We start from the raw sequence: 27,865 nt of genomic DNA, 5'->3' as shown, positions 1-27,865 counted from the left end.
CCTTCCAGTCAGCCGGGTCCTTAAAGGCCTGGAACTCTTCAACCAGAATCAGGATTGCCTTGTTTAATCTGGAAACCGGAGGGTCCACCACTGGTGAAGCAGTCCACTTTTTTATAAGGGACTCCTCAGAGATGTCGCCTAGCAACTTGCTTAGGGACTCCAAGGAGACGCTTGGTCGTCCCCCACTCTACAGTGACAATTCTGCCAAAATAGAAAGGGAAAGGGAACTCCTTTGCCGCTCTGGATGGCTTGTGAGTGCAAAAGGGAGCCTGCGCCTCCCTCGCAGCTGAGTCCTCAAAAACTTTAAGGCTCAGGCACAGATAATCAGTGCATCCACCAGCTCCTTTTCGTGTGCGGTTGCAGAAGCGGAGTCGTCATCAGCATTGAGGATTCAGGGCACGTGGTCGCAGACACAGCAGGGTGACCCATGTCCGCGGCAGCCAAATAAGATTCAGGATCTGAGGAGACAGATGAGGCAGGGGAAGGCGGGGGGGGGGGGGGGCTTTATGCCAGCCCGTCGCCCAAAAGCCACCTCCACCCGGAACACAAGGGACTCCAGGACCACCTACTGTGCATTGATGGATGGGATCAAGAGGGCCCCACAGCCCCAGATAGGGGATCAGGTGGGAAGATGTGCCCCAAGACTCCATGAGTCATCAGGGGAACACCACCGAAAAAAAAAAAGTGCAAAACCGCTTAGGGACAACCCCCACCGCTCTGGCAGCACCACCCGGTTGCCAGTAACAGAGCACCAATCGATCCTCAGCAGAGAGGGAGAGGACCCCACCAGACTCACCACCCTGCAGAAACCAGGCACCTGGGGAATCTGCACTGCACGAGCGGCGATCAGGAAATAAAAAATATCGAGGAGTCTGCACCCGGGGATAAGGAGGGGCTCCCACTGCCAAAATCACCGCCCAGAGGGCTCTACTGTCATGGCTGTCGCTATTTTCAATGGCAAAATGGCCACCGTGCATGGCGCACACAGGCTACAAGAAAATGGCGGCACCACGAGGCTCTCAGGAGGGATCCCTGGGCCTCAAGGGCAGGCCCAGGCAGGACGGGGGGGCCCTGTTAGGAGCATAGCGCCCTGCCCCCACCCAGGAGGTGGACCAGACCAACCACACAGCCCCAGCATAAGTGAAGGGGCGGGGGGTAGGATGGCGAGACAGATGACGGAGGGGAACCCAGGGGCCTGCGGGTGGCTGGCTGGCTGGTACAGGGCCTGCGGGTGGCTGGCTTGATGGTACAGGGCCTGTGGCTGGCTGGTACAGGGCCTGTGGATATGGGTGGCTGGCTGGCACCGGGCTGCTGTGGGTGGGTGTATGGCTGTGATACACTCCTGCGAGACTAGTCCCGACTTCAGACGAGGCTGCCCAAGGCGAGGGAGGCGGCCTAAGAAGGCAGTATGACATCACGAAAAAATTGGCAATATCGGTAACTTCCAGGGCCGATACCGATATATCGGGGAAAGTACATATCAGCCTTACCGATAAGCGGTCCATCCCTAGGAGGGAATGGCCAAAATTTGATCCCTCTATGGGCAGGCTGATTGTACTGAAGTCAATCCATCGATCAACTTCAGTACAACTAGCCTGAAAGATTTTTTTGCAAGCGATCGCTGCTGGCAGCAGTGATCATTGTATGTTCTGCCATCAAGTAAGGCTCCTCGCCGGTAGAACACACTAGCGCTAAAGGAGGGATTGTCCCATCAACACTGACTCTGTTGATGGGGGAAATCAAGCTTTTTCTTTCCTTCCACCCGTGGTGGAAAGAAAGAAAATTGTATAATCTATGGGCTGCTTTATTCACACAGAGATCAATATATTTTTGCACATCTGATTGTCTCGACATTCTATAATTTCCAGAAGATTAAAAAAACCTGAATGGCCTATAAACTCTTAACACCGATTTGGTCTCGCCTGCATACCTGATGTGGGTTCCAGTCACTGTCAAAGATGACGACGGTGTCCGCAGATTGCAAATTGAGGCCCAAGCCTCCAGCACGAGTACTGAGCAGGAAGACGAAGTAGTCTGATCCAGGCTCATTGAAGGTCTTCAATAACATTCCACGGTCTTCTGCTTTAGTTGTTCCTAAAGGACAAGAAATATGTTGAGGATTTGTGACTGTTACCAGAAGCATTTAAGGCATTATTTAAAAGGAAAGGCCTTGTTCAAACAGCCAACAAGGCACCCCTGCTATACAATGTGGCCAGGTTCCCAACCTAGCATTAAGAACATTATTACCATCCAATCTGAGGTATTTAAAGCCACGATAAGCAAAATAATCCTCCATGATGGTCATGAGGGTGGTCATCTGACAGAAGAGCAGAACTTTGTGGTTGGTGGCTCGTAATTTAGGGAGAATGCGGTCAAGGACCTCAAACTTTCCAGAGGCACGGTAGAGGTCCTGCCTATAAAAACACAGAAGGGGAAGCCTTAGTGGAATTTGTCAGCTCCTCATTATGTACAGTCACTTCCATGTTAATGTATTCTTTGTTATCACTGGAAATTAAGAGGGAATACTCACCCCTGCACAATGCCTCCCGTGAAACCTAAGTGTTCAGAAAATGATTCCTGTAAAGAAAAAATGCCACAAAGTTTAGGGCTCACCATGGAAGAAAAGGAACTAGATTTTTTTAAAGGAAATTATTTTTAATCGCTTACCAGGCCTATTCTGGAAATTTGTGTATACAAGTTTAAATTAGGATTTGAAAAAAGGGGGGAAGAGATCTGCCACAAAAAAGTTTAGATGTATGTCTGGTTGCCTCCATCCCTAAATTTGTATTGTAAAAGAAGAAGAAATGTTGGTCGGAAAAAAAAGAAGAAGACCGGATGTTGGTCGGAAAGAGCCACCACAGACGCAGATGGAAAGAACGTTACCATGGCAATATGACGCCAGATGGCGCCATCTCCATGGTAAGCAGATTATGGCGTCGATGGTTGTAGCACTGTGGCGGCTCTTTCCGACCAACATCCGGTCTGCTGACCGGATGTGGGAGGCTTGATTTCCGCCTATTTAGATCAGACGCCATTATGGCGTTGGCGTGGACTAATTTCTGCCCATCGGGATATGCAGCCTGGTTACTATTCCAGTTTACTTTGCTATCAGATCGTTTTTGATATTCTTTATACTGTGGAGGTGGGAATTGTGGTATGTATCCTCTTGTCACTGTTTAATACACTCTATATTATCTTTATGCACCCCTTTGTCAATCACTTTCATTATGGGATGGATATGTATACCACTTTGGTTCCTATAATTCACTGCCTCCTCACTTTCTCTTCCATTCTATTCCTCCTCATGGGTTATGTCACTCTTCCTATCACTATTCCTTTTTCATCGGTCTCCCCATTCTGAGACACTCAGTGCGGTTTCACCACTCTCTTTGCACCCTTCATAATCTGGATGCTCACATTTCCTGGCAATTCTCTAGATTCTCTGGTTCTTATTTATTCTTCAATAGATCTGGTGGTGGTTTTAAATTAATTAGTTTCCTTACTTTGAAAGGAATACATAATAAAATTAAGCAATATATATTTATAGATCCTATTGATCCCAGTACATCTGCCATATCATCAACCACCTACCGGTTCTCCACTTCTTTGCTGCTTTTCCCCCCCATGTGCTGGATGATGTCTATGCCTCAGCCCCGGGTCAGGCATTTCTCGGATCAGCCTTCGTTTCCTTTTTCCCTAATTGGAATATTTCTGGATATGTGACACTATCTCAGGTAGTGCCCATTCCATTGATTATCAATTTATTCCCCTTTTTTCCCCTTCTCCCCTTTTTTCCTTAAACATTACTTTGGTATAATTGAGATTCTTTATTTATTTTTAGATATCCTGTTTTTCTCTAAGCTCCTGATGAGTGGACAGAGGTCCACGAAACGCGTAGAGCCTATATTTACTCAGCTATATTCAAGTGTTTTTATGTTTCCAGACCATGTATCTATAGAGAAATTGATGTCATATGTAACCTACTATTTTTACAGATTTTATTGTATATGAAATAAGTGTATTTATCCTTATTTGCAATAATTGTATATGTGATTAATAAATATGGTTTAATAAATTTGTACAATTATGTCAGCTCTTTATGGGTCCCCCTCCTTGTGTGGGGGTTTTCTACATGATACTCATTTGGAAACACATATGCCTGGTTGCAAACTCATTTAAAGTCCCGCATTTCTTCTTCTTTTTAAATTAGGATTTGTTTTCTAGAAAATTACTTAGAACCCCCAATTACATATACACAAACATATATATATATATATATATATATATATATATATATATATATATATATATATATATATATATATATATATATATATATATTCTAGATTTATTTTATTTTTTTTATTTTAGCAGATACCCTAGAGAATAAAATGACCATTGTTCCAATATTTTATGCAATACTGCATTTGTGCAGTGGTCTTACAATAAAAAAAAGTTACCTTTTTTTTTTCTATAACGTCATGCTTTAAAAAATTGTGCACGCTCGTGGAGACAAACTACGGTACTTCATCTCCATAGGTGACGCTTTAAATAATTTTAAGCTTCAGGGCTTTACCGACGGCTCCGAATGCGCCCGCAGGACCACTTTTATCCAACGCGGAATTGCCCATAGTAAATAAATTATACCGGGGCGGGGTCATCACAGCTAGCTCCTGCCATATTACCAGTATAAAACATCAAAGTAATGACGATATTTTACTATAGGCCGGTCGGCAAGTGGTTCAGATGCTCTCTAGAAAACACCATGCAAATAGGACCTTGACAGAAACAGAACCCTGGGCCTCAGAGCTACAAGGCATTAGTGCTGATCACCAAGTTTAAGCGGCCTTTTTTTTACCTGCAAGGTAAAATCATAATGTGCTAGTATGCATGGCATACTAGCACATAATGTAAAACTTAAGAAAAATGAAGCTGTTCCAGCACCGCGATGTCAGTGCTGCAGCCGCTTCCATCTTCACCAGTCTTGCAGCAGGGTTTGCGGGCTCTGTGAATGGCCAGAGCCGCGATCACGTCACTCCGCGCGGGAGCCACCCATCACAGCACAGGGCTCTGAAGGAACGGCACGGGTGGCCGTTCCTTCAGAGAGCATGCGCCAGTGATGTCACTGGCTGCATGTACAGTAAATATCTCCTAAAAGGGCATTTACAATACCTATAGTTAAGCCTTATTTTAGGGTTACCTATAGGTAAAATTTAATGTTGGAATGCCGGCAGGGGACCTGAGAAGAGGAGGATCTGGGCTGCTCTGTAGAAAACCACTACACAGAGCAGGCAAGTATAAAAAGGTTTGTTATTTTTAAAGCGGTTGTAAACCTCTGGAATTTTTTTTCTTCTTCTTACCTGCAAGGTAAAGTCATAATTTGCTAGTATGCATCACAAACTAGCACATTATGTGAAACTTGCCTAAAAAGGAAGCATTCCAGTGATGCGATGTTCTAGCTGGAGGTCGTTTCCATCTTGACCCATTTCGCTTCCAGGTTTGTGGACTCTGGCTCTGCGACTGGCTGGGGCCGCAATGACATCACGTTTGTGGCACAGACCTCAGGAGGAATGGCACGGGTGGCCGTTCCTTCAGAGTGCATGCGCCAGTGAGGTCACTGGCTGCATGTAAATGTAAATATCTCCTAAACACTGCAGGTTTAGGAGATATTTACACTACATATAGGCAAGCCTTATTATAGGCTTACCTACAGAAAAAAGTCAGGAAAGGCAGTTTACTTCCTCTTTAAGAGTAGCATGAGTATATCTCACCTCTATATGCTGGAACATGTATGGGTGGTTGCAAATCTTCCTAAGCTGCATAATAGTGTTCATCAGGGTCTTCGTACCACCTTTACCCTGCAGAAAAATAAATATACACATTTCATTAATCTATGGTACACATCACCATAGGACGCAGCGAAAGTGACATCCAAAAACCTTACCTTTTTATCCTTCTCTGAACCGTCTGTAAGGAGAACTCCCTTGGCCTGCATATGTCTGTACAGAACCCTTTGTAATGCAGACATGTCACATTTAATGACATACTCAACCTAGAAGATACAAAAAAAGTGAATCTTATAAAGGAAAAATGGCATTACACATAGTAAGAATAACAGCCCTTTAATCACTTGCCTGACCTAAACCACATAGAGAATCTGTGGGATATTGTCAAGAGGAAGATGAGACACCAGATCCAAAAATGCAGAAGAGCTGAAGGCTGCTTTTAAAGCAACCTGGGCTTCTATAACACCTCAGCAGTGCCACAGGCTGATCACCTCCATGCCACGCCACATTAATGCAGTAATTCATGCAAAAGGAGCCCCGACCAAGTACTGAGTGCATACTATACTGTACATGGACATACTTTTCAGTAAACCAACATTTCTGTATTAATTTTTTTTTTTTTTTTATTGGTCATATGTAATATTCTAATTTTCCAAGATACTGAATTGTAAGTTTTCACTAGCTGTAAGCCATAATCACCAACATTAAAAAGAAAGAATTGCTTGAAATAGATCACTCTGCGTGTATCACATATATAAAATATGGGTTTCACTTTTTGAATTGAATTCCTGAAATAAATTAACTTTTTGATGATATTCTAATTTTATAAAATGCACATATATATATATATATATATATATACAGACACATATATATATATACATATATATATATATATATATATATATACACACACACACACACACATATATATACACACACACATATATATATATATCACATGAACTAATTAGGTCTCAGCTGTGATTTTCTCAATTTATAAAGAAAAAAAGTCACTTTCTGAAGAAGACACGTGGGAGAACGTAAAGGGGGGAGCCAGGCGGCGTGTATCAATACTGGATCTGGAAGCCGTGAGATCCTGTTACTCTATTATATCATATTGCTTGTTTTTAACTGAATAAGGTCCAGTTCACACCATATGCAGTCCAGTCCAGTGCTTTTTTTTTCTGCATCACAAAATAGTTGGAAAGTAGGTTATATGGTTTCCAATTGCATAGTTTACACCAGAGCTTGCCGTTCCAGTAAAAAAAGTAGAACATGCTGCATTTTTCCTGCACTGGAATTCTGTAAAACACATCAATAATGCACAGGAAAGCACTGGAACACACATGTCCTTATTTAAAGAGAAAAAAATACACTGGAACGCATCAAAAACACGTATGCAGAAAAACATCTGGAACACATCCCGAGTGCATTTCTATGATGTGAACTGGCCCTAAAATGTGAGTGCATTCCCTAAAGCTTGGCTGGTATTCTCTTATGCATTTTAACTACAATACTGCACTATTGGAGATTGTTTTCTTTATTCTGAGAGTTTTGTGAAGTCATCCCAGCTGGGGAAGTTCCATCACAAGAGGAGGAAGTGAGCAGAGGACCCACTATCTGGTGTACTGGATTGATTACCATTATGCTGTGTTGGCGCTTTTGAGGGTCTTGTCCCAGGGTTGAGGGAGTATTTCACCTGGTGACGGTGCACTCTTGTTATATGGTGGAGCACATATTGAAATATGAAGATGCACTAGAGCACTTTATGTGTGGAATGTTCGGACTTTATTTACCCAATATCGGTTTATGTATTTTTCAATGTATCAATGTTTAAAAGGCAGGCGTTTGTTGCCCAATATTTATGGAAGTCACTATTTTTTTTTTTTTTTTTAATTGATTGAATAATTGTTCACTATTGGGCAGCACTATCACAACTTCTTTTCTTTAATGATTGCAGTGTATGTGGGAACACATTTAGTGATAGCAGCAGCCTCATGTTATATATAGAAATAAGTGGCAGTGCACAACATCTTTATCATTTTTTTTCTCAATTTATAAACATCCTACCTTTTCTGGCAGCTGAGCTTCCACTTCTTTCTTAAGTCTTCGAAGTAAGAAAGGGCGGAGGACTTTATGAAGACGACGAATAATTAGAATCGTTTCTTCTTCATTTAAATCCACCTAAAAAATTAAAGAGAATTCAAAACAGCAATTACAGCAAACAGCTGAGGTCTGACCATCAAAATAGAGCGTTTGTACTTACTGGAAATGTGTACGGTACTTATGACTGGTAGATTCTCTACACCAAACTAGGTTTTGGTTTTATGACATTGATTCTTTTTTACCTTTATCTTATTATGCATTTTTTTTCTATACTGTTCTGTTACTGAAGTCTTCAGGCTTTATCACTTAGGCTCCATGTACACGGGACGCTGGAAATGGCCGTTTAGGAGCAGTTGGGCGTTTTTTTTAGAAGCCCCTGAACGCAGCTCCATGTTATCTTATCTGTCCATGTACACAGGGTCGTTTACAGTCATTTGCAGGCAGTTGAGTTCAGAGACGTTTTTTAGAACGCAATTATTTGCGTTCGAACGTGTGTTTCCCAGCGTTTCAAACGCAAAAACGCGTCCCAACACGACCCAACACGGCCGAATGCAATGACCCGCGTTTCGCATTCGCGTTTTTCCCTTTTAAAGGGGAATGATTATTTTTACCTCTAGGAACGGTTCTAAACGCAAACGCCCGCTAAACGCGGGTGCAAACGCGTCCTAACGGATGTTTTAAACGTCCTAAAAATTCCAGCATTCAAAAGGGACTTTTAACAACGTCCCGTGTACATGGAGCCTTATTCTGTGCTGTATTTTGCATTTGGAAATAAAGAGTTTATAAATGAAAATTCTTCTGGACATAGCCGATAACTGAAGATCAACCCTACCATGTCCAAGTGGGTTATAGTATCATCTACAATAGTAAGATACTCGATACACAAAAATAAATAGGTAGCTGAGGAAGAGGCTTCAGGAGCTGCTGAGACCAGGTGTCATTTTAAAGCAACGCTGGGACATACAGCAGCTATATGGTGAAAGCAAAAAAAAAAAAAATGGGCAAGCATAAGGATTTGCACGACTGATCAAATTGTTTAAGCCTGGGTGAAGGCATCTCCAAAACTGCAACTCCTCTTGCAATGTTCCCGGTCTGCAGTAGTGAGGACTGACCAAAAGTGGTCCAAGGAAAAAAAAAAAAAGAAAAGCCACCTGACAATAGTATCTTGGGCGGCCAAGGCTTATTGATGCATGTGGGGAGTGAAGGCTGGCCTGTGCAGTTTGATCCAACAGAAGAGCTGAAATTGCAGGAAAAGTTCATGGTGGTTCCGATAGAAAGGTGTCAAGAGATATAGATATATATATATATATATATATATATATATATATATATCTATATCTATATCTATATACATATACTGGATGGCACATATTTGCCAGCACATAATGGATCATTCAATGTCATCCAAAACGTATTGCAAAAAGAGCACATCGCAAAGGACCAAGTGCAACATTTCAGGACTGCACAGGAACCCTTCATCAGGCATGTGAGGTATTGTCCATACTCCCATCACACGTTCCTGGACATACGGTGGATATAAAAAGTCTACACACCCCTGTTAAATGTCAGGTTTCTGTGATGTTAAAAAAAAAAAAAAGACAAAAAAAAGACAGAAAAATAATTTCAGAACCTTTTCCACCTTTAATGTGACCTATAAACTGTACAACTCAGTTGAACAACAATCTGAAATCTTTTAGGTGGAGGGAAGTAAAAATAAAAAGCTAAAATAATATGGTTGTAAAAGTGTGCACACCCTTAAACTAATACTTTGTTGATGCACCTTCTGATTTGATTACAGCACTCCCGTCTATCAGCATGGAGCATCTTGACTTGACAATATTTGTCCACTCTTCTTTGCAAAAACACTCCAAATCCGTCAGATTGCGAGGGCATCTCCTGTGCACAACCCTCTTCAGATCTCCCCACAGATTTTTAATCGGATTCAGGTTTGAACTCTGGTTGGGCGATTCCAAAACTTTAATCTTCTGGTGAAGCCATTCCTTTGTTGATTTGGATGAATGCTTTGGGTTGTTTTCATGCTGAAAGATTAAATTCCTCCTCGTGTTCAGCTTTCTAGCAGAGGCCTGAAGGTTTTGTGCCAATATTGACTGGTATTTGGAACTGTTCATAATTCCCTCTACCTTGACTAAGGCCCAGCTGAAGAAAAACAGCCCCAAAGCATGATGCTGCCACCACCATGGTTCACTGTGGGTATGGTGCTCTTTTGGTGATGTGCAGTGTTTTTGCCCCAAACATATCTTTTGGAAAAATGGCCAAAAAGTTCAACCTTGGTTTCATCAGACCATACCACATTTTCCCATATTCTTTTTGGAGACTTCAGATGTGTTTTTGCAAAATTTAGCAGGGCTTGGATGTTTTTCTTACTAAGAAAAAGCTTCCGTCTTGCCCCTCTACCCCATAGCCCAGACATATGGACAATACGGGGAATTGTTGTCACATGTAGCACACAGCCAATACTTGCCAGATATTCCTGCAGCTTCCTTAATGTTGTTGTAGGCCTCTTGGCAGCCTCCCTGACCAGTTTTCTTCTCGTCTTTTCATGGAGGGACGTCCAGTTCTTGGTAATGTCACTGTTGTGACCCATTTTCTTCACTTGATAATGCCTGTGTTCACTGTTTTCCATGGTATATCTAATGCTTTGCAAATTCTTGAGTTCTACAGTTTATAGGTCACATTAGAGGTGGAAAACTTTCTTAATTTATCTTGGTCTCATTTTTCCACATTACAGAAACCTGACATTTTAACAGGGGTGTGCAGACTTTTTTATATTCACTTTAGGCTCATCAGTAGCGGGAGCTTTAGCAACTACCAACTGGAGAATGGACTGGTTATGAAACAATGCACATATCTGCCAGCACACCATGCATTATCAGAGGTTGTCCAAAACCTTTATTGCAGAAAGATCACATCACAAAGTACCAAGTGCAACGCACACAAGGAATCACAGTTTGCTGCAAATGGGGCTGTGGAGTTGGAGACCAGTCAGAGTGCCCAATGCTGACCCATGTCCACAGCCAAATGGGCCTTTAATGAGTAAAAAGCATTCTCTGATGGAGAGACAGGGCAGTGATGTCACAATCCCCATAGAGAGGGCATCTTCAAAAAGAGGGCAGAGCTATGATCTTAAACTCTGCTCTAAGTATCAATGAAACCAAGGTACTATATGGTAAAGTGGTTGTAAACTGCTGCCTTTTTTTTTTTTTTCTTACCTGCAAGGCAAAGGCATAACAAAGGCATAATGTGCTAGAAACTTACCCGAAAATGAAGCCTTCCAGCGATGTCATCGCTTGAGACCGCTTCTATCTTCACCTGTCTTTGTTCTGGGTTTGCGGACTCCGGCTCTGTGATTGGCCAAAGCCGTGATGACATCACTCAGCACATGCACGCAGGAGCCGCCAGTCACGGCACAGGGCTCTGAAGGAACAAGATGGGTGGCTGTTCCTTTAGAGCGCATGCGCCAGTGATGTCACCGGCTGCATGTACAATAAAAATCTCCTAAACGGTGCAAGTTTGGGAGATAGTTACACTACTTATAGGCTTACCTATAGATAAAAATATAAAGATGGAAGTTTACTTCCTCTTTAAACATGAAAGAAGCAAGGATCTAGGATCCCAGCCTGTCTGCCAACCAGCTGCCTTTTTGACAGATTCAAGAAAAAAAAAAAAAAAAAAAAAACAGTTGTAAGGTAGGGCACTCAGATACACTAATTCACAGTAAAAAGTCAAAAATAGTTGTTGCAGCTGTCACACACAGGCTAAATAACCCACTCATTACTAGAAAAGCATAGGCAGGTGAGAGTTAGGCTACATTCACATGGCAGTATAGGGGTGGCTGCCGGTGAGAATCAGATTCTTGCCTGCGGTACTAAACACTGCCAATACAAGCTCAGTTTTGTACTCTGTTGTTGGTTAGACCGGAGAACTATGAGGATTGAAATTCAATCTCTGTCAGTAAGCTGTTTGATAGTGTTAGAAAAAAGTAATTTTAGGAGCTGGAAGAAACAGGTCCTTTAACTCTCAAAGTTGGGTAAGAAAACTAAAAGTCAGGGGGTTAAGCCACCTAAAGTCCTGTCCGAACGTCGTACTCCTGCAGATGATGCTATAACCCATACGTATAGAACTATGTCTGAAGGACCTCATTTATCAGATCAATTTTATTAGGTTTTTTGTTTTAAACACACAGCCGCATTAGCAGCACTTTAGAGACAACAAAATAAGAAAGGTAATTAAGCCCCGTACACACGTACCGATCGTCGGCGAACGATCGGCCGTCTTTTGTCCAGGGCTGTCGGTGTCTGTTGAAAAGTGCAAAAGACTGCACAAGAATTTTGTCCGCCGACTACAGCCGACTGCAGAAGTGATGTCATGTAATGGTTAACTTTCCCTGTGTTTTTCCTTTTCTGAGCATGCCCAGTCTTGCAAATCTGCGGTCTGTCGGCCGAAATCTGTACTGACTGGCGAACAATCGGCCGCTCTGGTGTCGGCATACAAAAATTTTAATGCTTGCATGACAGATTCTTTTCGGCCGAATGTGCGCTGTCGGCTGTCGGAGGCAACATACTAACAAGCCTACAATTGGCAGATCGATCGTCGGCCGAAGCTTTACGGCCGACGATCGGTACGTGTGTACGGGGCTTAATACCTACAGGGGGGAGATTTACTAAAACTGGAGCACTCAGAATCTGGTGCAGCTGTGCATGGTAGCCAATAAGCTTCTAACATCAGCTTGTTCAAGAAAGCTTTGACATTAAAACCTGGATGCTGATTGGTTTCTATGCAGAGTTGCACCTGATTTTTCACACTCCAGTTTTAGTAGATCAACCCCATAGTGACAGTTCAAGTAATTCAAACAAAGCCAGTAATAGCTTCCATAAACATACGGACACCAGTAATCAGCAGACAATAGCTCGTTTGGGAACAAGATAGATATAATTTAGGTTATTGCAATGTCCTCCATTAATGCACCTAAATGTTTCAAGTAAAGAAGGTACACTCAGTGTGGCTTACAGTTCTGTTTCCTCTTCCTTTCTCAGTCAGGGTTCCCCAAGGTTCTGTTCTTGGACCTCTCCTATTCTCAATCTGCACCTCCTCCCTGGGTCAGCCGATTGCCTCCCATGGCTTTTAATACCATTTCTATACGGATGACACCGAAATCTATCTCTCTACCCCTCAGCTCACATCAGTCTCCTCAAGCGTCACCAATTTTCTAACAGACATATCAGTCTGGTTGTCACATCACTTCCTCAAACTCAATCTCTCCCAAACCAAGTTCATATATTTCCTCCCACACGTTCCACTGACTGCTCTGTCAAGATTAATGGTACAACTATCAGTCCGCCCCCGCATGCCAAGGTTCTAGGTGTAATCCTGTACTTTCGGCCCCGCATCCAATCACTGTCCAAAGCTTGCTGCCTCATCCTCCGCAACATCTCCAGAATACGCCCCTTCCTAACCAATGACACCAGAAAGCTTCTAGTTCATTCCCTGGTTATCTCTCGCTGACTACTGCAACTTCCTTCTCATTGGCTTACTTTTATATAGGCTATTCCCAATTCAGTCCGTCACGAATGCTGCTGCCAGACTCATCTACCTTATCAAACCGATTAATGTCTGCTACTCCTCTGCCAATCCCTCCACTGGCTTCCATTCAGCCAACGAATTAAATTCAAAATACTAACAAGAACTTACAAAGCCATCCACAATTTTGCCCCCACCTACACAAGTAACCTTGTCTCAAAATACCAACCAAATCATTCTCTTTGTTCCTCCCAAGGCCTTCCCTGCTCTCTAGTTCCCTTGTCATCTTCTCCCATGCTCACCTCCAGGATTTCTCCAGGGCCTTTCTAATCTGGAACTCCCTACCCCCATCTGTTTGACTATCTCCTACTCTGTCCACTTTTAGACAATCTCCAAAAACTCTCCTCTTCAGAGAAGCCTATCCTGTCCCCACCTAACAACTGTACATTTTTTATTCTCCATCAGCCTATTCCCCACAGTTATTACCTCTTTCTATCTCTTGACCCTCCCTCCTAGATTATGAGCTGTAAATGAGCAGGGCCCTCTGATTCCTACTGTATTAAACTGTATTGTAAATGTACTGTATACACTTATGTTGTAAAGTGCAACGTATACTCTTGGAGCTATATAAAATTATTATAGAGGATTTATATAGCGCCAGTAGTTACGGTGAAATCCTGTATAATAATCATCATCAGTATGAACAAGAAAGTGATCCATTTATTAACCTAAACCTAACTTGCACAAATAGACCAAAGTACTTTTCAGTGACATATGGCTTGAATATCAACAAGACCCCTCTAAGAAAGGAATATCAAGACTAAAAAGTGCACATAGTGATCTCACACTCAAAAGGGACAGTAGCCTGTCTGGAATCAGGTGGAATGGGGCTAAACCAGGCACTGGCAGCAAAGAGTTCTAGATTCTATCAAACTTTCGGATACAATTCCTTTTCTGGTATTTCATCTTTTCTTGGGAGATAACCATGTTAACTTGGTTTTTCCACTCCACGGTAGTTGGGAGGGCTAGAGGACATACATTTTTGGCCAACCACTTTCTATGTAAAGCAATGTAATTATAGAATCTACTGCCTTGTCAGGTGCGAAAGTCATCAAAAATATTGAGAAGACACCATTTAGAATCTAGTGGTAGAGTAGTTTGATATATGGAAGATATTAGAGACACAACCTCTTGCCAATACCAATAGTTTTTAGCAGCGCCATATCATATGAATACAATCTGCCGGACTATGGCACATCTAGGACAGACATTGGTATAGGTTATGGTATATCTAGTAGTAGATTGTCAGATTCAATTGGACTTGTTCTGTAATGCTAAAGACGTTTCATCACTTATCCAAGCCACTTCTTCAGCTGAACCGAAGAAGTGGCTTGGACAAACTATGAAGAGTCTTCAACTTTATAGCACAAGTCCAGTTGAATGTAACCAACTACTACCAGAGACACCACTTATATTTAAGTTGATCTTCAAGCAACAGCTGTGTCCCACAATGAGCAAAAGAAAAAAAAGAAAAAATTCTTAGCCCCCGTTCACATTGAAAGCGTGCAATGTCAACAGAAATTGCACAATTTCAAAGCCGCATGTCTGTGCAATTTGGAAGTCATCTATGCAGCTTCATGCACAGACGTATATGCATGTCACACCCGAAATACCCAAAAATCGTGCAGAAACTATTTTTCAAATCGGTGCGGCACGGCAAAGTCGCGGCGCATGGATCTGAACAATTGCCCGCAATAAGCTGCAACTTGTCATGCGATTTGACCTGTCAAATTGCATTACAAGTCGCTGCAAAGTGAATGGGGGGGCTTATTTATCAATATCAGATTATCTTTAAAGAAACCTGATTGAAGCTTTACATTCTATCTAAAATCTAGAACACAGAATATTTCAGAAAATACCCCCTTTGACAGTTATCAGAGCAGATGTCCTTATTAGAATGATTTCCTATCTTTTCATGTCTTGGTAAACAACCAAAATGTTCCATTTTTTATCACATTCTATCCCTGTGACAATGACCATAAGAATAGGAAGGGTGAATCTCCCCAGCAGGGATACAGGCATTGTAGTAAAGCCAAGTACACACTACTACTGTTTTTTTTTTTCGTTCAACCCAGCGGGCTGGGAAAAAAAAAAAAAAAAAGACCGCTCAGGAGACACTTCATTATCAGAGGTTAGTACAGCAATACTGTCCTACTGTGCTCTGACAGGGGAACGCTCAGAGCAGTGATCGGGAGCCGGTCGGCAGACCTTCTTAGGTCATGCCCCTTCAACAGAAGGCTGCAGTACACACGGGCCTATGGTCGGCCAGTTTCTATTGAGTCGGCCAAAATTCGGCCCGTGTGTACTTCAGCCGATTCAACAGGCTTCTGTCGAAGGGGCATGACCAAGAAAGGGCTGCCGTCCGGCTCCCAATCAGTGCTCTCAGCCAACCGATATTTGGCCCGCGTGTACTAGGCTTAATATTTAGATTGTTTTCTGTAACAACCAGTCTCCAACGTTTCCATAGGTCAGGCTCAGTGTCTTAGACAGTGTTAGCGTACCTTCTCTCCAGTCATTGCAAAGGGTGCATTGAACCACTGCTCAAACGTGCTGCAGCTCTTGAAGATAGTTGGCAGCAGGAAGTTCAGAAGAGCCCACAGCTCGGGAAGCTTGTTCTGTAGAGGGGTACCAGTGAGGAGCAGGCGACGAGGGGCCACATAGTGAGTATTAAGGACTTGTGTTAGCTTGCAGTGATGGTTCTTCATGCGATGACCTTCATCTACAATCATATATTTCCAACGGATCTAGAAGGCAGAAGCCAAATGCTGAGAAGCAGCCTTGTGAAAAGTCATAGATCTTTTCAGATATAGTAATGAGAGTTTGTTCTTACCTTGGCCAGGATGTGCTTGTCTTTGATGATATATTCATATGTAGTAAGCAGAACATTAAATTTTCCACTACGGAGGGTAGGGACGAACGCACGGCGAGCAGCAGGGGATCCCTATAGAAGATAAAGATTACACAGAGCACTGCAATGTGGGTGCAAAAATTATGTCGTACACTATACATTTCAGCAACCTACCTTATATGATACTTTTACCACAGATGGTCCCCACTTGTCAAACTCATAAACCCAGTTAGATAGTGTGCTGAAATGCAAAGTTGCAAAGTTAAAATTAGAGCAGCCCATAAAGGATTTCATCTGATCTTAGAATGTTTGGGTGCAACATAAGGGAATATTTGTGAGGAAAGAATAGTTTGAGCGCCTGGTAGCCAACCTGCTTCAAAGACCACATAATCCCCTTAGGTAAATGTTGGGTGGCCCTGGTACATCAGCAGTCTGTTTTGGTATGATAGCATTGGTTTGTATGCGGAAAACAACAGTAATCTTTACTAGCTTCAAGTAAATGGTCCCCAGGCCCTCACTGTATTTGTTAGAATGTCTTCAGTCTCTAACCAAACCTGTAGCATATCCACTGACTATCATTTCCTCTAGTATAGCTGCAGCCTCATGGTACTCTCTAGCATTACTTCTTATAGTAAACATTATATATGGTCCATTGGCCACAGTCCCCCTAAACCTAGTAAATTGCCAATCACTGCTTTAGGCGAAGGTTTAGAAAGCTTGAAGTCACTATATGTCAAGCCTTGCCATGTAGTACCACCACCCAGAGCAAATAGTACACTAAGTCAGTAGCCATTTGTATGTGAAAGAGGCAATATTCATGTGGGATAAAGTCTCTCTCGAGTGGAACGGAGGGGATTCTCTATTCTAAAGCCAACAGAAGACCTCTTTCTTTGGGAAAAGCTGTATATTGGTACTTACGACAGTGGCACTATGATGAGGAACGGCCCATTGATGCGCTTATGTTCCATGAGGTATGTGATCAGAGCAATCGTCTGTATAGTCTTTCCGAGACCCATCTCATCAGCCAAGATCCCATTCAGATTATTGTTATAGAGCGACACGAGCCACTCCAGGCCTTTGATCTGACAATCATAAGTACATGGTGTGAGAAGAAACAGTGATACAAATACAACAATATCACAGTTTTGCTCCTGAAGGTCTAATAAATAGATCATTAATTGTGTAGACTGGTCAGCAATGTTAATCAAAATAGCTTTGAAAATGTACCAATCCACAAAAGCCCTTTAACCCCTTAACGACCGCCTAACATGTGCTGTGGCAAAATGTGTGGCCATGGGATGGCTGATGTTTGTTTGCCGAGAATGTGCTGAGTGCATGCTCCCAGAACAAAGACAACTCTCAGTCTGAACTAAAGATCGACAGCCGGTGTGACTGGCTCCCAATTATGTGACCAATGCCAATCCTTCCTGCTCCAGAACAGTTTAAATAGAAGCCAGGATGGGGTTAAAAGAGCATTTTCCCAAAAAAAGAATTCCCTAGTCCAAGCCCAAACAAACAATGCCCCCCCTATAATAGGCCTCACACAGGAGTGAAATGCTGGTAACAGTGCCTTGCAATAGGCCTTGCCTGTCAGCTCCACGTGAAAGTGAATTTGAGGTGTATACCATGTCATTTACTTTCCCTGAGGAGAGTGAAGAAGTGGAATATGGAAAGCACAGTGCTTAACCTCCCTGGTGGTATGATTCTTTTGGATTTTAGGTGCTGAAAGCGGTACCATTATTTTGCATGTAATTCTTGTGAATGAGCAGCCCAAACCAACTGTATACACATATACATATATATATATATATATATATATATATATATATATATATATATATATATATATATATATACACATATACATATATATATATATACATATACACACACACACACACACATATATATATATATATATATATATATATATATATATATATATATATATATATATATATATATATATATATATATATACATATACACACACACACATATACACATACATACATATATATTTACATAAAAAGTACAGTAAAACTGCAGGAAAGGGCACTGGGGGTTAATGTAATGTGATTTTTTTTTTTATTTTGAACGGTATCAGTGTGTTTTACATTGGAATTTGCCGCCGGTTCCACCCCCCGGCGGACGTCACGTCGCCGGAGACGGAAGCCGGGGCTCGCAGACGATCGGGAGAGAGCTCCGCCGCCGCATACCGCTCGCAGTCTTCGCTGGATCCTGGAGAAAAGGTAAGTAAAACCTCTTCCAGCATCCAGCGATCTTCCTAGCGCTACCCCGAGTGTGACTCGGGGTTACCGCTTTTGGCTCTAAAAATCTTACCCCGAGTCACACTCGGGAATACCGCTAGGAAGGTTAAACCAGGGGTGTCCGACCTGCAGGTGGCCCAAGAGGAGTTCAGCATAAGGCCTGGGCATGTCAGGAGGGATGCTGTGAAAGCATTGAAGCCACGGTGACCGAAAAGGACAAGCTAGGCACAAACAGGTATGAAGGGACACCAGGGATGCCGTGCAAGCATAGCAGCCACTGTGGCTGGCAATGAGAATCTGGGCACAGACTTGTCTGGAGGGATGCTGGGGCTGCCGTTTTTGTAAATGCACCGGCATCAGCAAATACAGGGACTCCCGAAAACACCAGGCAAGTAAATGCCATATGGCTGTATCTAGGGGGGTGCAGAGGTGGGCTTCACCCCCCCCCCCAAATTTCAGTTGCACTCAACGCCCACAACCCCCAGCACTGTGTTACTCAGATAGGTACATTATCTATATCAGTGATCTGCCCAACTTATTCTGCTCATCAGCTATCCTTACTGTTGGTGTATTTTGTGTGTGACCAAAGACAATTCCTCTTCTACCAATGTGGCCCAAGGTGGTCAAAAAATTGGACACCCCTGGCCTTAACCTTTCTAGATAGCAGTATAACAGTCCAGTCAAAAAGGTGATTAGCTTGTATTAGGCTGGCCATACATGGTGAGAATTTCACAAGTACTTGCAGGAAAGAAATTTGCACAATTCCCCCCATCAACACAGACAGGGGGGTGCCACCTGTTGAGCAATTGTCTGCTCCCCGGCAGGAGAATCCGGCAGGCTGGTTGCACCCAAGTTGATCCATCAACTTGGTATATTCAGCCTGCCCATTATCGTTCGAATCTCGGCCGGTTCAGCAGGAATTTGAACCGTGTGTGGCCGGCCTCATAGCTGGCAGATCTTGTAAGAGAAAAGGCTATACGATTTTTAAATGTTACAAAGTTATAAGTATGGTGATCTGATGAAAAAGTCCCTGTCAATTAACCACTTGCCGACCGCCGCGCGACTATGTACGGCGGCGGTCAGCCCCTCCTGGGCAAAGTGATGTAGGGGTACGTCATTCACCCACGAGCCTCTAGGGGGCAAGCGCCCGCCGCTGGAGGCGCGCTCCCGCCCCCGCTCGTTCCCTGACATCCCCTCGCGAGTTACCGACAGCTCTGATGTCCACCGACCACTCGCGATCTCCCGCAGGAGAGGAAGAAAGGCAGGCGGCTGATGTAAACACAGCCGTCTGTCATTCTCCCTTAAGCCCAGTACACACGTACCGATCGTCGGCCGAAAAGCTTCGGCCGACGACCGATCTGCCGATTGTAGGCTTGTTAGTATGATGCCTCCGACAGCGCACATTCGGCCGAAAAGAATCTGTCATGCAAGCATTAAAATTTTTGTATGCCGACACCAGAGCGGCCGATTGTTCGCCAGTCAGTACAGATTTCGGCCGACAGACCGCAGATTTGCAAGACTGGGCATGCTCAGAAAAGGAAAAACACAGGGAAAGTTAACCATTACATGACATCACTTCTGCAGTCGGCGGACAAAATTCTTGTGCAGTCTTTTGCACTTTTCAACAGACACCGACAGCCCTGGACAAAAGACGGCCGAACGTTTGCCGACGATCGGTACGTGTGTACGGGGCTTTAGATCATGACAGAGGCTATGCGATCCTGCTATGTAGGATCATGTGTCTCTGTTATGATCTAACAAGCCACGCCCCTTGACAGTTAGAATCACGCCCCTAGGGACACACTTAACCCCTTGATCACTAATAAAGTTAACCCCTTCCCTGCCAGTGTCATTTTTACAGTAACAGTGCATTTTGATTTCTGTAGTAATGTCACTGGTACTCCCAAAAGTGTCAAGGGTCCAATCTGTCCGCCGCAATCCCGCAAAATCGCAGATCGCCGCCATTACTAGTTGAAAAAAAAAAAAAACAATAAAAAAATGACATAAATCTTTCCCGCAGTTAGTAAACGCAATAACTTTTGCGCAAACCAATCAAAATACGCTTATTGCAATTTTTTTTACCAAAAATATGTAGCAGAAAACAAATTGGCCTAAAATGTTAAAAAATTTTGATTTTTACATTTATTTTTTTTTGAGAATTTCATATAAAAAAAAAAAAAAATGAAAGATATTGTTATTTTTTCAAAATTGTCGCTTTTTGTTTATAGTGCAAAAAGTAAAAAATCGCACAGGTGGTAATACCACCAAAAGAAAGCTCTCTTTGTGGGAAAAAAAAAAAGGACGTCAATTTCATTTGGGTACGGCGTCGCACGACCGTGCAATTGTCCGTTAAAGTCACACAGTGCCGAATCGCAAAATAGGGCCTGGTCTTTGAGCAGCCAAATCCTCCGGGGCTTAAGTGGTTAAGGAACATGTACTGTATGTAAATGTAGAACTGTATTGGCTCACAGAGCGACATGTCTTCCCCTCCTCCTTACCTGGTACTGTTTGAGAACACCATTCACCAAAAGGCTGGACTGCTTCTCTACTTGCTCACTAACAGCATGTGCTACCGCATAGTAGGACTGTAACTGCGGGCCTGTAGGTTCAGCATGAGATATACTGTACTCGTCATCCACATCCTGACGTGCGCTCCTAGGGGTAGGAAGAGAATCATCCCATAGCATTATTAACATTTGTAAATATTAATTCTCAAGCAGTAATCCTCAAACCACAACTACTTATTCGTCACAGAGCTGAATAAGCATAGAGGACCTAACTGGCTTGTCTGTACCTTCTAGTCAAGACATTGTTGGTACTCAGTTACTTCAACACTCTCCAGATCATTGACCCAGAACAAGTACACCCATCAGGAAAGTCAAAGAAGCTTTAAAAGCCCCTTTTGGGTGACTCACAATTTTCAATGCAAAAAAAGAGCATCCCAACCAAGAAGCCTCCATTTTGGTTTCCTTACAATAGGTTTATTTGAAGAGTAAAAGGAGAAGTTTCCTTTAGAATGGGCTACTCATGTCTTCTAGACATTTCTGCTATACACATGAGCTCCAGGAGGTCCCTTTATAGAAAAGTAAAACTCCAAAGCACTAAACAGAACATATTTTTTCAGACCACCATAGGAGAGTGTAGATAAGCATACACAGGAAGACCTAATTAATGGCTAATTACTAAATTTTGTGATTTTGGTTCTTGGGTTGCTGGGTAGAACACTCACTCGATAATCTCCCGAGCGCATGATTCCGAAACATCGTCGCTGTCTGGATCAGTGATTTTCTTCTCTTCCACCGCAGGCTGAGTGGTGACGGGGGTTGAAGACTGGTCCTCCTCCTCTTCCTAGGTATAAAGACAGATCATGGGTAGGATGAAGCTATCACGACCACTCAGTACTAGCGACGAATCCATCAATGTATAATAAGCACCACCTGGATTCTTCAGTCAAAAAGCAACCAAGACTTGGAAGATCAACTCTTCATTTCGTGCCCTTTTCACATGGGGCGGACCTCGTTTAGAGCAGCAGGGAATCGGTCCGCTGGTCAGTGCAGAGTGGGCAGATGACAATTGGGTCCGCTCAGTTTCTGGTCAGAGCCTGCTCTGCTCTGTGGGCGGTTGGGTGTAAATGGACTCCGCTGTCAGTGAACACCTGACTGCCTTCGGAGCCGATCCACCTGGATAAAGAGGGATGGATTCTATTTCGTTTTTTTTTAATGGACCGGATCAGATTGGACGTAGACTTGTGTCTGTTTACACCCACCGGTCCATAGGCTTAGATGAAGATGGGGGGGGGGGGGGGGGGGACTACCCACCCAGCCAGCAGAACACAATGATTACTGCTAGCAGCTATAGCCGCTGGCCGTAATCGCATGTAAAAAAATCAGACAGGCTGGTTGTACCCAAGTCGATTGATGGAGTGACTTGAGTACAATCAGCCTGCCCATACATGGATCCAAATTCAGCTGAACCGGTTCGAAATTTGATCCATGTATGGCCGGCTTAAACATGGTATAATTGCAAAAGATGCAGTAACTGCAAATCGAGATTTAATTAGATAAACATATTGAGAGTCATCTTAAAGTGGACTTTAATTTCATCCAATCATTTTCTTGAGAAAGAAATGATTGTTCTCTTTGGACCGATCAGAGATTCCTCAACGATAAATGGAAGGAACGTGTATAAGAATAGCAGAAAAAGGGATACTGAGAAGGCTTGACTGGAGGATAGAGGACTTGGGAGACTGGATGGACAGACACCTGGGACCCTTGTAAGTCAGGCTCAGAGATGGGGGCCTTAGAGAGACTTCATCTATTGTTAATCTTCTGGGAGTGGTAATATTGGCAATCTACCCAGTTTGTGAAGATTTAAACAGATTTGGTTCTATAGATTTTCCTCTATCATGGTACAGAGGTTGTATGGCATGATAGTATTGGGTATTATTGCTCTTAATCTTTGTCTGTAATGTTTGCGCCACTACAATATTGTTTTATGTAATATATTATTATCAGTAACTGAGCTGTTCATGATTAATTCTGTGTACAATATAATATTTTTACCTATAGTTTATGATGTGCGTTTCAGTGCAGTAATTTACATTGCTAAAAGTAAAACTGAGTTCCAGCTGAATTTGGCCAGTTGGTTTTTACTTACTGTCCTGTATATGTATTGCTATATGCCCCATCCTGTGGGTGGGTACTGCGTACCTCCTACTCCATTGTCATTTATTGATAGAAATGTATTGGCTGAAATTTTAAATTTAAAAAACACTCAATTATTGCTGTTCTTAATATTACAAATTGCTATTCGGTTATTTAGGTTTCCTATGGAACTGCAGTTCATGATTGTGTCATCTCACCTCCTCTTCCTCCTCAGAACCGCTCTCCTCACTGTCTGATCTTGGAGCAACTTCGTAACTGTTGAAGATAATTGAAAAATTGAAAAGTAAGAGGTTTCAACTTGTTAAGTCTAAGCAGAGTTTTGCAACTTTTAAACATAAGGCACTGCAGCTATGGTCTGCACAATGTCACATCACCTGGAGGTAGGCCATGCAGCCTGGGAACCAAATCACACTGTCAGCAACAGTTGCTAAAATTCATCTTACATCCTATGGCTCTAGTGGCTCCCTCGCCGCCTGAAATAGGGATGTTGTTCATGACTGCTGATGCTAGTGGTCAATATTAAGCTACCTTAAGGGACACCAACTAGGCATAATAGAAAATGTATTTTAGCAATTCAACCACTGCCAAAATGTCACCAGCAACAGAATCTTTTTTGACATGGCCCTAAAAAAAATAAGGAAGGATGGTAGGGAAGCAGAAAAAAAAAAAAAAATAACCTGAACACAAAAACGGGTCTAATTATACAAAAAAAGAAAACAATTGATAACTATAGGTCCAGCGAAACTGCATGTACCAGGGGCGTAACTACAGGGGTTGCAATTGCAACCAGGCTCCATGCTCCAGGGGGCCTGTGCAGCTCCCCTGTACACCTGCATAGGAGGAGCGGCGGGGGCAGCATGTAGAGAAATCACGGTCCTCCGTTTTCCTCCTGTAGCTGAAGGAGGAAAATGGAGGAGATTGGTTCCTCTGTATGCTGCCCCCGCCACTCCTCCTATCCAGTTCACTTGTGTTCTGCTGTCTCTGGACCCTGGTCTCCCCCCCACTGTGCTCCCTTCCCTCTCCTGCCAGCTGCTGCAGGTGATGGGTCACAATAGAGAACTAGGAGGGGGGGGGGGGGTCAGTAAATATGCAATTTACCAGCTACTTCCTTTTCTGAATGGACAGTCTTAGTCAGTGACATTGCAAAAAATAAAAAATAAATAAAAAGGATAAAAAAAAAATACAATTAAAGTATCATAAAATGAAAACTACTGACACCAGAGGGTGAACCTCCAAGATCGCAAAGGCCACACTTGCGACGAGGCCCTGGCATTCCACCACCGTGGGGAGACCCCAAGATGGCAGGAAGGGGGCCCACTGCAGAACTTGTGAAAGGGTCCCTTTGCAGGAGCATAATAAAGGGCCCCACAACGAGGGTGAAAAGGGCCCCAGGCTTGAAGGGAAGGGCCCCAGCCAGGGGTCCGGGGGGCCCTTCATGGTTTCTTGCACCAGAGACCTGAAGGTTCTAGTTACGCCTCTGGCATGTACACTTGTTCTATGCAAACTAACTAGCTGTTGTGAGAATAAAGCAAAATTGAATGGGCTTATGCAATTTTCTCTTCTGGTCAACTTATTTAAATATTATGGGCAATAGAAAAAAGTTCACTCAATTTACAGAGTAAATCGGGGAAAATGCCACATCATGGGCACTAGATGGAGCGGAGGGTCCTACAAAATACATACATCTTCGTAAGAAGAGCTGCAATGTAACAATTGTAAACAACGTTGGAATGGAATTCCATTGCCGCGCGCACAGAGTGCATGATTTAGTGTTGTGCTATGCACAGTGCGCAGGGTTCAGCTCTCTCTTTCATAGGCTGTCCACATCAAGCTTCCACCCCATCCACCTCGGGTCTGACCCCTGCACCACTTTCCCCCATCCCCCCCGCATACATCTCCCTCCACAGCCCCCATCTCTACTCTGCACAAAAAACTTCCTTGTATCTCACCTGCCCTGCTCTAGTACCTCCCGGAAATGAAGGCGGCTCCACCTTTTACACTTGTAGGGAGATCATTGGTCAGCATCTGTCACAGTCATGCCTGTGTGCAAGCTGCCGAGAGGCACACTGTCCTCGTAAACATGGCTTTTGTGTTTATAATTGACAGTAGTGAGTGGGGAGCAGAGGGCAAGAGCTGGAGGAACAGCGTTCCACCACATTCTGGCTGGGAGGGTCACATGAAACAGCCTGGCGGCACAGATTCGGCCCGCAAGCCTTATGTTTGACACATGTGCTATAGGTGGATTTCCCAGCTCATCATACCTGTAAATGTATTTGCCATCAAGAAAGATAGCTAGCCAAAAATAAACTAGTTGATTTACAAATCTCCTGTTTTATCAGACGTTGAGGAGCTAAAAAAAAAAAAAAGACCGCAACTGATTGATATGATCATGTAGTTGGCTCTGTATTACAGACGACTGACAAAAACAAAGAAGAAAGAGACATCAGCCCTGATATCAAACCCTCCAATAATAAAGGTTCAGGCAAATGGGACAAGACCTCTGAGATCAGAGATAATTAGAAGGTCATTTTTTTTTTTTTTTTTTTTTTTTTAAGGATAAAAACGTCTCACTTTAAAGATGTAGACCTCAGACACAAACATCCTTTTACATACGATTTTCAATGAGGTCCAACTATCAGTTTCATGTAGGTCTATGGGCAGGCGAATGTAAACAGACTTGCGTTCGTTTTCTTTCGCCTACCTTCAAATGCGTCTGGGTTCCAGACCTAAAAACATGACGGATCAGAGGTAACCTGATGTAAACGGATACCCAGTCTGCCCATTGAGCCATCATGGTCTACCACAAAATGCTGTCAAAAACTAAACGGCATTGATGGCACAAAACTGACATCCATTATGTTCTGCTCTGATTCAGTAGAGAATTTGCTCATGGTTTCCTGATTGAAGAGAGCGGAGTGCCGGCATGTGAAAGGACCCCCAATTGTTTTCAGCTCTCACTTACCCAGGATTCATTTCCAGCCAGGCATCCAGCTGCCCAGCCTTTGGAGCATCTGTACCAGTCAAGATCTTTCCACTCTCAACATGGATCACCTTGACTAGAAGGTCACTCATCTGGCTAGTCTCATCCAGAGGCTGCAGAGAAAATAATAAGTCAGAACAAGTCAGCTTCGGCAACAAAACTTCATGGCCGTTCATACTGCGTCTAAAACTCAGCGTTCATGTGAGTGCATTCGTTAAATCTTTAATTGATATTATGTAAGATCTCCTCTTTGTTTTTCTTGTTTTGTCCTAAAGTTGTATGGTTATACCTGGGCACTTATTCAGGATAAACCAGGTTCACTTTCATACACAAACAAATGCTAGCTTTACTTAAAAGGGATATTAAGTCTTTTTTTTTTTCTTTAAAATAACAAACATGGTATGCTTACCTGCTCTGTGCAGTTTTGCACAGAACAGCCGAATCCTCCTCTTTTAGGCTCATACGTTGGCGTTCTTGGCCCCTCCCTCCTGTTGGGTGCCCCTACAGCAAGCAGCTTGCTGTGAGGGCACCCAAGCATGCACGGCCCCGACCTGCAGCTCTGTGTATCCATACACACATGAAGCTGTGACTCGGCCCCGGCCCCATCCCCCCCCCCCCCGTCTCCTGATTGGCTCACTGGCTATGATTATTGGCTCCCGCTGCTGCCAAAAGCCAATCAGGAGTGCGAGTCCCCAGAGAGACAAGGCTATAATGGACATCGCTGGATCGAAAGGGGGCTCAGGTAAGCAAAGGGGGGGATGCCACACACAGGTTTTTTAGTTTCATGCATAGAATGCATGAAGGTAAAAAAAACATAGTGCCTTTACAACCACTTTAAATGGTTAAGTTCGCCTTTGGAACATGTTAGACGTTCCACATGTTTTTAGGGTGGAACATGTAAAATGTCCCAGCGTCTGCTACCTCTCCTTCCCAACCCCCCTTCCCTGTGAGACAGTGGGTCAGGGATCTTCTTTGCCCGCACCCGCTGTCACAATTTAAAAACAGTGTGGCCATGTGGGGCCCTTCCCACATGGCTGCATCATTCATTGACAGTTTCCTGTGAATGAATGATTACAAGTACTGTCTTTATTTAAATTCAATCCAAATGTCACTATTGGTGGTCATAAAGGCAAATTGGAATGCTACACATTCAGCAATGAAGCTACAGATTTCTTTGCCTTACACTCCATGTCTCACCTCGCCATCTGGTCCAAGCGCAGGCTGTTGGCCTTCTGCATTCTCTTGAAGCTGAAACAACAAGGACAGTTAAACCAAACCCTACAAGAAAGACTTCACTTGCAGACACATCAATTGGATAAACTCACCTTTTTCTTTTTCCTTCTCTTCTTCTCCTTTAGTACCTGGGCAGCTTTGTGCTGCATCACCAACTCGGTCAGGTTGGCCACATACTCGTCTGTCTGCTGCAGGAGGTAGGCCAGGCGTTTGTCCTTCTTCTGATCAATCAGCTTCCTGTAACCCTCTTCATCCTCAGCCTAGGGATTAGGAGATAAACCCATTTATTGCCAGCACATACACAATGCACAAAAAAGACAGGACAAAGTTTATTGTAAAAATGGATGGAGAAAAAAGGATTATCTAAAAATTTTGCT

General features: G+C 43.3%; 1 protein-coding gene across 2 annotated transcripts in view; it reads right to left on the bottom strand.

Annotated features, from left to right (window-relative positions):
* Window positions 1-27,865, bottom strand: part of SMARCA4 (SWI/SNF related BAF chromatin remodeling complex subunit ATPase 4) — a 123,544-nt gene that overhangs the window by 23,034 nt on the left and 72,645 nt on the right. For both annotated transcript variants that reach the window (XM_082257267.1, XM_082257268.1), the window contains exons 10-25: window positions 27,581-27,748; window positions 27,453-27,503; window positions 26,238-26,368; window positions 23,473-23,530; window positions 21,841-21,959; window positions 21,110-21,266; window positions 17,260-17,423; window positions 16,516-16,582; window positions 16,324-16,434; window positions 15,995-16,237; window positions 7,860-7,973; window positions 5,945-6,052; window positions 5,772-5,858; window positions 2,531-2,577; window positions 2,248-2,414; window positions 1,931-2,094 (exon numbers count right to left, since the gene is read on the bottom strand). In XM_082257267.1, the coding sequence (XP_082113393.1) occupies window positions 1,931-2,094; window positions 2,248-2,414; window positions 2,531-2,577; window positions 5,772-5,858; window positions 5,945-6,052; window positions 7,860-7,973; window positions 15,995-16,237; window positions 16,324-16,434; window positions 16,516-16,582; window positions 17,260-17,423; window positions 21,110-21,266; window positions 21,841-21,959; window positions 23,473-23,530; window positions 26,238-26,368; window positions 27,453-27,503; window positions 27,581-27,748 (1,956 nt within the window). The remainder of the gene's footprint in view (window positions 1-1,930; window positions 2,095-2,247; window positions 2,415-2,530; window positions 2,578-5,771; window positions 5,859-5,944; window positions 6,053-7,859; window positions 7,974-15,994; window positions 16,238-16,323; window positions 16,435-16,515; window positions 16,583-17,259; window positions 17,424-21,109; window positions 21,267-21,840; window positions 21,960-23,472; window positions 23,531-26,237; window positions 26,369-27,452; window positions 27,504-27,580; window positions 27,749-27,865) is intronic.

The sequence above is a fragment of the Pelophylax lessonae genome, assembly GCF_965119305.1.
Source record: "Pelophylax lessonae genome assembly, chromosome: 4".
In the NCBI taxonomy this organism is placed as follows: Eukaryota; Metazoa; Chordata; class Amphibia; order Anura; family Ranidae; genus Pelophylax; species Pelophylax lessonae.
Note: the sequence above shows the minus strand (reverse complement) of the source record. Positions and strands in the feature narration are given on the sequence as shown.